Source organism: Meles meles, chromosome 10, assembly GCF_922984935.1.
Source record: "Meles meles chromosome 10, mMelMel3.1 paternal haplotype, whole genome shotgun sequence".
Classification (NCBI taxonomy): Eukaryota; Metazoa; Chordata; class Mammalia; order Carnivora; family Mustelidae; genus Meles; species Meles meles.
In genome coordinates, this window is record NC_060075.1 from 16,545,786 (window position 1) to 16,555,588 (window position 9,803).

The window sequence follows — 9,803 nt, forward strand, 5'->3', positions numbered from 1 at the left end:
GAAAATGGGAGCAGGTGTTTACTTGTACCAACTGCATGGCAGTCCTGTTCCTAAAAGGACCTGTGATAGATGAAAAAGAGATGATGCATGCTGTTGATTATTGGCCTTTTGAGAACATGTTTGCTGTGACGGGGTCCGACCGAAGTCACGGCTAGGAATGTTGATGATTACTGCCTTTCCAGAAAGAAATTTGTCAGTGCATATCTAGAGCTTTCCGAAGGCCCTACCCTTTGGTCCAGCAGATCCTCTTCCAGTAATCTGTACAACACTTTACAATATTGTGATTTGTACAAAATGTGCATTGCATCCCTATTTGTGGTAATAAAAAGTGAGAACAAGCTAACTGACCAACAAAAGAGGGAAGGTTACAAAACATATGGAAAGAGATGCCATAAAGGAATCCTCTGTGGGCATGCTTCAAAGTAGATGCAGTGGTATGGAAGTAAGTTTTAGTATAAAATACTTTATCAACTGTCAGTATATTCCTACTAAAAGTATATGTTGCATATAGTCATTGAAAGAATACAAATAGAGGGGCACCTGGGTGGCTCAGTGGGTTAAGCCTCTGCCTTCAGCTCAGATCATGATGTCAGGGTCCTGGGATTGAGCCCAGCATTGGGATCTCTGCTTATCCCTCTCTTGCTCTCTGCCTGATTCTCTGCCTACTTGTGATCTCTGTCTGTCAAATAAATAAATAAAAATCTTTTTTTTTTTTTTTTTTAAAGATTTTATTTATTTGACAGACAGAGATTTCAAGTAGGTAGAGAGGCAGGCAGAGAGAGAGAGGAGGAAGCAGGCTCCCCGCTGAGCAGAGAGCCCGATGCGGGGCTCGATCCCAGGACCCTGAGATCATGACCTGAGCCGAAGTCAGAGGCTTTAACCCACTGAGCCACCCAGGTGCCCCAATAAATAAAAATCTTTAAAAAAAAATACAAATAGAACCCATGGTGGAAAATGTTCTGTCTATATTTTGAAAATATGGGTGATTTCTGTTAACATATATGTTTCTTTACTTTCTATATAAGCCCGTATTACTTTTAAAACCAGCAAAGTAATATTTTTAAGAAGAATGAAATAACAGAGCGAGGAGAAATTCCTTCTTACCTTCAGGCTGAATTTCCTGTAGACATGCTTTTTCTCCCTAGTAATTAATTCTTCCCGTGGATACTGAATCTTTTACAGCATAGGCATCAATGATGCCATGAGAAACTAGGAAGAAGAGAAATAGACATTGAGGTCATCAAAAGAGCTGCCGCATACCCATGATTCCAATTAAAAATACATACTTTTAGAGTTCATAATTTTGGAAGACTTTCACAGCCAGCAGTCTTGAAATCTCATAAACTCTACGAAAGCAGAATTTTTCTTCTTTGCCATCATCTCCCAGCATCTAGAACGGTGCCGGCTACACAGTGGATATAGGGTTATATTTGCTACATGAAGAAATGAATGTTTCTTGAATAGTGGTGGTCAAATAGGATATTAGAGGTCGTAAGCTCACACAATATTCATGATATCCCTCTCCAGAGGACAGACTAGGTGTTCTTATCCCCAGTTTGTAGGAAACAGATGTAAAATAATCAATTTGCCCAACATCACAGAGCTGGTAAATGGAAGGATCCAGATTAGAGTAATTCTTTGAGGATTTGGTTCTTAGTATGATTCGAGCAGAATTTCATGGTTTCCTCATTGCCCTACTAAGCAAAGGCCCTGATGCCACTTAATTCTTAAAGATTTTGTTTTCTAATCAGAATTTTTAAAATGTATAGGTTCCAAATTTAATGTCGCATGACTCTCATTAATTCCTATGTTAAATTCCTATGTTAAATTTTAAATTAAAAATTCTCTCTCAAGAGCTCTTGCTATGCATCGTGAGAGTTTTCCTTGACCAAATTTTGATTTTTCTAAATAGAACACAGTCAGGGTGGCCCTCCAGGTGATTCATAGCCATGTGAGCAACCCGAATCCTTTCTAGAATATTCCTCCTTGAGGAAAGTCTTAGGACTTTCTGAACACTTTCAAATATATCTTGAACAAAACAACCTGTTTCTTTCTGAGCAACATGAAATACACACATATCAGGAGAAAACAAGGACTACTATCCTCCATCACCTCAAAAACTGGCCAAAAAAGAATGAAAGCCTTTATAAACCTAGGAAAGGAAAACACACCAAGGGTACCCCTGTGAGTGTTTATGCAGTGAAGTCCCCGGAGGGATCATCCAAGGGAACAAAACAAGCCACTTTTCAGGCAGGTGCCCTTTGAGCTCACATGTCCACAGTGGCTCACTTCCTGTTGGCATCCCTTTGAGTTTCACAGCCTCAGTCTGCGTGGGGAAGAGTGACATGGAGCCTGGGGTGTTATTTCATGTGCGGCATGTGTGAACTTCCTTCCGTTGTCTTGGCTCTTTTCACTGGGAACTACGGTGCCCGGCTGTTTGACATCAGGATACCGATCACAGCGGCTCTTAAAAGCTTTGAGAGTAGCCGCTGTGTGACTCGGTCACAAACAAAACACTTGCTTACGCTGGTGTCGCCCTGCTCCAAGCCGATTCGTGACCCTCATACTCACGGCAGATTTCTCTCCCTGTAACCTCCATGGGCTGCTGAGATGGGACAGAACTCTCTCGGATTCACAGAGTTAATTCAGTCTTCTATTTTGAAGACAAGAGAAAGGGTTGAGAAATCAGGTAGAGTTCAGGGATGTAGGTTTGTAATTTTTTTCTTCATAAAATAGCTTTAAGGAGATACTGAAATACTGCAAGATTTTGACTGCACTCCTTACTTTCCTGGAGAAATACGAATGAATTGACTGTTTCCCATCCACGTGTCCATTTCTTCACTTTTAGGCAACAAATATTTCATGAGCACCTATTATATGCCAAGCATAAGACACAGATGTAAATGATAGATACGGTCTTCTGCCCTCACAGGAAGAGGGAAATGTAGATTAATGAGGTATGAAATTAGAATCGAACAATGAATTTTGTAAGAGCGGTGAGAGGCATATGGAAGCATTTGACTGTGGGTGGAACCTGCTTAGTTTGGGGGTTCTGGGCGGGTTTCCTTGAGGAACTGAAATCGAAACGAAGGTCTCGAGGATGAGCCAATGTTGGCTAAGAGAGGCTGGGGGGGTAGGAGGAAGAGCGGGAGGAGAGAATGCCGTGCGTAATGGCTGAGGTCATCTGGGCATTCCTTTGACACACTGGAGACAATTTTGGACACAATTCAGTCATTTGGCTGAGGTGAAAATAAGCAAGGAAACCTCAAGGAAGCACCTTCAGGAAGAGGAGGGCGTGGTGAGCCAGTGAGGGGGGTTCTTGTCATGGGAGAGATTTATGTACCTCACCGAGGAGCTGCCAGTCAGCTGTCACGCACTAGGCCCTGTGCTGGCAGCTCGGGAAGGAACAGCGGGGCAGGCCCTCACGTAGCTTATGCTTAGGGGCGACTACAGGACGAACGGTCAGTGCTCTGAGAGAAGAGATACAGAGAGAAGGCTTCTAACTCAGACCAAGCAGAGAACCAACAAGAAGTTGGTGTCAACCCTGGTACCTAAAGAATGGGAGGCATTAACCAGACGGAGGTGGTGGGGGGAGTGCGGACATGACGGAATGCAAAGGAGGTTTGAAGTCCAAAGACTAGGGGAGAAAAAGAATGATGTGCCCCAGGAACTGAAACAGGCAGAAGGGTAGAGACTCAAGCCAAGGGAGGGGATCTGAGTGACGGCTAGGAGACGAGTGCAGAACAAGACCAACTGCATTTACTAGGGATGGATGAGCAATGGAAGCTGTGGGAGGAGGTCGGAGAATGGCCACTCATTTGATTCTACAGCCAGATCGCGGTGGACCTTCAGAAATGACTGACACTCTTTTGGACTCCATTTCTTCGGCACCTACGTAGGGCAGATGGACTAGGTTCTTTGCAGATTATAGATTTCATGATACTATTTAAAAACCCTCATGCAGGGGGGCACCTGGGTGGCTCAGTCATTAAGCCTCTGCCTTCAGCTCAGGTCATGATCCCAGGGTCCTGGGACTGAGTCCCGCATTGGGCTCCCTGCTTAGTCAGGAGCCTGCTTCTCCCTCTGCCTCTGCTTCCCCCCTGCTTGTGCTCTCTCCTTCTCTCAAATAAATACATAAATAAAATATTAAAAAAAAGAAAAACACCCTCATGTAGAGTGGGTAAAGCCTGAGAGGCTGTTCCTGAGTTTTTGAGGCCACAGAGACAAGTAGTGACAACATTCATATAGTCTGTCTGTAAAACGTACATAAGTCACCCCCCCCCAAAATGCTTTGTTTGGAAGTAATATTACCAACCCAAGTTTCTTCCTTATTCTCAGAATTGGAGTACTTTTTTATGTGAGAAACCAAACTGACCTCATGCAAATAGAATTTAATCCTTCTTTCCACTACTTTCTACTTAGATTTGAACCCAGAGTGGTCTTAAGGTCTCCAGTGTGTCAAAGGAATGCCCAGATGCCTGACCAGCAGTGTCAAAAAGAAAACTTTCTGACTGGCATTGTACAGATTAAATGGGCAATTGGTTGATTTCTTGGTATTTAGCAAGTTGTTCATTAGTGAACATAAACTATGGGCATTCCCCAGTAGGGGATTTGGAGAATTTGAGACCAGAGAGACTAGAATTATACTCCAGCTGACATCCCAGATTTTTCTCTCAGGATACCTTTCTAATAAACAGCTGTTGTTTAAAATGTCAACCAAAGACTGGGAATTATTAAATGTTAAGACACTGACTATTCAGAAATAAAACAGAAAACAGAATTTGACTTTATAGGTATCTTTGAACTTGGAAGCTCTGGTCATCTTACCTTTCGTGGGTCCAAAGGAGGGGACGTTTATAAAGACAAGCAAAAACAGAGTGAAAGTTTAAGTCTCTTCAGTTTTGGTGGAAAGCGAAGGACGGGCATGAACAAAGTGAAAGCTTGCGAACAGCAATTCAGCAGGACGTTAGTAACTCCTGGCGTAATTGTGTGTGATGCCCTCTTGAAGCTTGAGTAAGGAGCTTAGGACAATTACTGTGTATGAAAATATTACTTCACCTAGTAAATAATGGACTTTCAATCTTATCAGAAGAAATGATGAGGATTAGCAAAAAAAAAAAAAAAAAAAAAAAAGGTTCAAGCTGTGCCTAGGTATAAGCTTGGGTTTTTACAATGTACGTGTTTGGCATTATGTTCCCTAGGCCCCTCTTGGACACAGGCCCCTGTGATCCAGTGAACACAGCCTGCTTGTCATGATTATTGTCCCAGTACTCCTCTGTCACTCAGCACATTCAGGCACCTGCTCAGTGTGTCTTGGGGATGATGAAGAATATTATATGGAGAAATGCAGGTTTCGTTAGGGTGATAATAGACTAACCTTTATTGAGAACAGGCTGTTTTGCCGTGTTCTATTCTCAGGGAATTTTCTACAACTCGTTTAATGAGGATATTGACCCTATAAAGTGGTACAATTCGTAGGCCCATTCACAGGTGAGGGATCTGAGACACAAATAACAAGATTGGCTTTCGGGAAGCCTCAGCTTGGCTTGGTGATGGAGCCAGGACTCACATGCCAGCAGTCCGAATCCAGAGCCTGTACCTGACCCCTCTGTTTCTACCTCTACTGTGGGCCAGACAGGGGGAAGGATCTTAGAAACATTTAGCAATAGCCTTTCACTTGCTAGCCTAGCGATCCTGACCGTTCTGATCTTTGGAGCCCAAGCTAACAAGCCCTGTTCCACACTGCATTCTCCTCGGCCTAGGAAAAGGGAGACAGCATGATAATTGAATGGAAAAGGACAGGACGTTTTGATTTAAATCCTCAAGGTTGGGGCGCCTGGGTGGCTCAGTGGGTTAAAGCCTCTGCCTTCAGCTCAGGCCATGATCTCAGGGTCCTGGGATCGAGCCCCGCTTCGGGCTCTCTGCTCAGCGGGGAGCCTGCTTCGCCCTCTCTCTCTGCCTGCTCCTCTGCCTACTTGAGATCTCTCTCTGTGTGTCAAATAAATAAAATTAAAAAAAAAAATCCTCATGGTTTTACTTACCCAGTTTAGCTCAAGTTGAGACATTCCATTTGCTTCATCCAAGGCGAGGAGACTATAGAGTCAAAGCGCCATGTGGTTCAGAGCTGGTCCTTCAGATATGGATCGCTGGCAGACACATAAGCAAAGAGCAAATCAGGAGAGAAGGCACTTTGTAATTGGCAGGAAAAATGCTTATCAACAGCCCCATGGGAAGGGCATGCGGGGAGTGAGGGGGCTAAGCAGAGCTTTTATACCTCTCCACTGAGCAGTGAGTATCCTGGTGTGTTCTCTCACAGAGGTCCGCCCTGTTTCTCTTTTCTAAGTAGGACCCTCAGACAGTATTGTAAATACCAAATGGGAGCAACCAATAAGATGACAGGCGTGTACAGGTGTCCGCATGAAGGAAGGCCGTATCACTCCTGCCTGCTCTCCTAGGCACTCTCCTGGCAAAAGCAGGTTCACACACGCGCGCGCCTTGTCTCCCCATCTAATCATTTCATTCCCAGACGATGACAGTTGGCCCATGAAAAATGAGGGGTGGAACTGCTTGGGTCCACTTAGATGTGAATTTTTTTCTTTTTTTTATAAATACAGTACTGTATCAATAGCATTTTTTTCTCTAGCTTGCTTTATTGTAAGAATACGGTATATAATACATACACAAAATATGTGTTAATGAACTATGTATGTTATTAGTAAGGGTTCCAAGCAATAGTAAGCTATTAATAGCTAAGTGTGAGGGGATAAGAAGTTACATGCAGATTTTCAACCGTGTGGAGAGTTGAAAATCCCAAGCATTGTTCTAGGGTTAACTGTAAAACCAAAATACCCCCATTGTTTACTAACGTGATTTTTTTTCCCCTCTTTTTCATCACAGCAGAATCTAAGAAGAAGAAAAAGGAAGGCAAGAAACAGGAGAAGATGCTGGACTAATGGGTGCCACCTTCTGTGGAACACGAAAAGGACGTCAGCAAACAGGATCAGTTAACTATTGCATTTATACCTATGTAGGCTTTTTATTCAACAGTTATCTATAGCTTAAGTACACGATAGGCAAAAACAAAAAAGAACAGAAAAATTTTGTAGTAGTTTTTTTTTTTTTTAATGTATACCATAGGACCACTAGGGGCTTATAATAAAGGACTGTAATCCTATTTAGAAAGTTGACTTATAGTACATGATACATGGTAGAAAACTGAGGTAAGTTTTTTTGGAGTTATGTGGTATTTTACATTTAAATTTTTTTTTTTTACTTTTTTTTCTTTTGTCAGCAGTTAAGTGTTATGACCATGTAAACTACTTTTCTTGTTAATTTTTTCACCTAGACTTTTTTTCCCAATTGAGAAAAACATATATACTAAACAAAACAGCAATAAACTATAATCATCCTATCTGAGGAAAATATCTTGTTTTCTGCCAATGGATTAAAAAAAAACAAAAAACAAAAGAACAAAAAACTTTGGTTAGCAAAATGGGGGGAGGGGCACAGGAAGCCCTAATTCAATGTTGCTTTTTTTTTCCTTTTTTTTTTTTTTTTTAAGAAAAGCATTAAAAGAAATTCACTTTGGCAGGAACATTTGTTTTCTTGATGAAATTATTTTTCCTTCTGAGGAAAAAAAAGACTAGGAAAATAAATCAAGGTGATGCTGAAAAAACGTGCTTTTGTGTGCAGTGATTTGCTATTATTGCAACCCTCTTCCGCGGTCTCCTACACTCCCCCATTAACCTGCTATCAGACAAATTAATTAAATCGCTCTTGGGCACAAATGTTGTAGAGGGTTTAGGTATACACAGCATAGATGTAAATGTACATCTCTATTTTTAACTATCAATATTTAGTGTTATAGAATTGAACAAAAGTCCCAAAGTAACCCAGAGTTTGATGGACCAGGAAAACACTCTTCCTGATTTGGATTATGCAAGCTCAAATTTATCCAATATAAGAACAGAGTAACACATGCAAAATAGTAGTTTGTACTTGGCTTCTGTAGGCCAATAATTCCGACTCTATTATCTACCACATGTACCAAGATATCTACCGAGGACTATCTGTACAACTCCCTTATCTGCTGGGTGCCAAGTACAATCTCTAACTAAACAAGTCAATGCTTCTATTAAAGAAATAACACCTCAGAAATCAGCTGAGATTAGCTAGTATTACGCTTGAAAAAGCCACTGCTAATTTTAAAGTGGTAAGACTCGATAACAAAACACCTATCTACCAAGATAACTCCAAGTCCACTTTCAGAAATAATGGTTTCAGCATATCTTGGGCTAGCCATAAAATCATTACAAACTGGTCCAATGATGCAGCCCAAGAGCCTTCAAAGCTAAACTGTTCTGCAGTTGAGTCAAAAACCCCACTTGAGCTAGAAATGTTGAGCGGGGGGTGGGGGGGGTCCTTGCTCCCCACTGAGTCAAAACCAACTGCCAGTGAGGAGTAGAAAAACCTAAAACATTTTATGCACTGGTGCTTGATAACAGCAGAGCACCTTGTAAAGAGCGAATGACAGAGACATGAACCGTGAATGCAGTCCTTTTGCCAGAGGACCTTAATAGGAAAAAAGCACTCAGGGGGATGGATGGAGAAGAAAGTTTTGAGTAGGGTTCTTTATAGCAAGTCCAATACGAATAGAGACGGTGGAAGAATCTGCAGCAAGTTTGGTTAGCCTCAGCTAATACTGCTCCTCCATCATTCTTTTTTTTTTTTTAATATTTTTTATTTATTTGACAGAGAGAAATCACAACTAGGCAGAGAGGCAGGCAGAGAGAGAGGAGGAAGCAGGCTCCCCGCGGAGCAGAGAGCCCGATGCGGGGCTCCATCCCAGGACTCTGGGATCATGACCTGAGCCGAAGGCAGAGGCCCCAACCCACTGAGCCACCCAGGCGCCCCAACTCCTCCATCATTCTTTAGCCAAAATAGCAGCTCATGAATCAGTAATGAGCTAAGGTAATCTAGAACAAAATCTCCCCAAAGAAAAGCAGCTCTGTAAATGATCGTGGCATCCCCTCCATTCACAGGGCATGGAGGAGGATTCCTAACAAACCATAACATAACCCTCTGGTCCTCTGTTAAAGCAAGGGCAAGGGTTGGAATGTTCATTGCTGTTGCATAGGCTATGAAATTAAACTTCCTCTAAGTCTTGAGAATTATTGTACCCCAGCTCCAGCTTAAAATATCTTGAAGTACTGAAAACATAAATACAAAAGGACAAGCTCCAAAAAAAAAAAAAAAAAAAAAGGATTCTCACAAATAGGAGAAAACAGACCATCATTAGTCATTTCAGAGTGCACTAGCAAACTCTTCTTCCCAAATGTTCTGAATTTTATAGACTTTACCCTAAAGTTTATTTAGCCTTGAGGTAGGAAAGGGAAATATAAAGAAATCAGCTATGATAGAAAGAGAGGCTTGGGAAGTTGGCAGAGTAGGAGGACCCTGAGCGCATTTCGTCCCACATTTACAACTAGTTATCACTCATGTCCAAGAACATGAATTGGAGAGCGATCTGAGGACTGGCAGAACAAACTCCACAACTAAATGTAGAGAAGCCGCCGCATTGGAGAGGTTAGAAATCAGAGAGGTTAGGTAGGGCCGAAATGGTAGTTGGGAGCTGACCAAAGGAGAGAGGAAGCTGTAGGGCTCCATGGACACAGAGGGGAAAACGCAAAGAAGCCCGCACAGGGAAAATGAATCCCTGTAATATCTGGCCTTGAAAACAAGAAGGGCTGAATTCTGTGAGGCTGTATAACTAGTGGGACTTAAAGTCAGCTGACTGAGCAGTG

General features: G+C 42.2%; 1 protein-coding gene across 3 annotated transcripts in view; it reads left to right on the forward strand.

Annotated features, from left to right (window-relative positions):
- Positions 1–7,416, forward strand: part of PTN (pleiotrophin) — a 102,014-nt gene extending 94,598 nt beyond the window's left edge. For 2 of the 3 annotated variants that reach the window (XM_046020041.1, XM_046020038.1), the window contains exon 5: positions 6,898–7,416. In XM_046020041.1, coding sequence (XP_045875997.1) covers positions 6,898–6,953 — 56 coding nt within the window. In that variant the 3' untranslated portion in view covers positions 6,954–7,416. The remainder of the gene's footprint in view (positions 1–6,897) is intronic. The other variant, XM_046020040.1, reaches the window with a different exon arrangement.
- Positions 7,417–9,803: the final 2,387 nt, after the last annotated feature.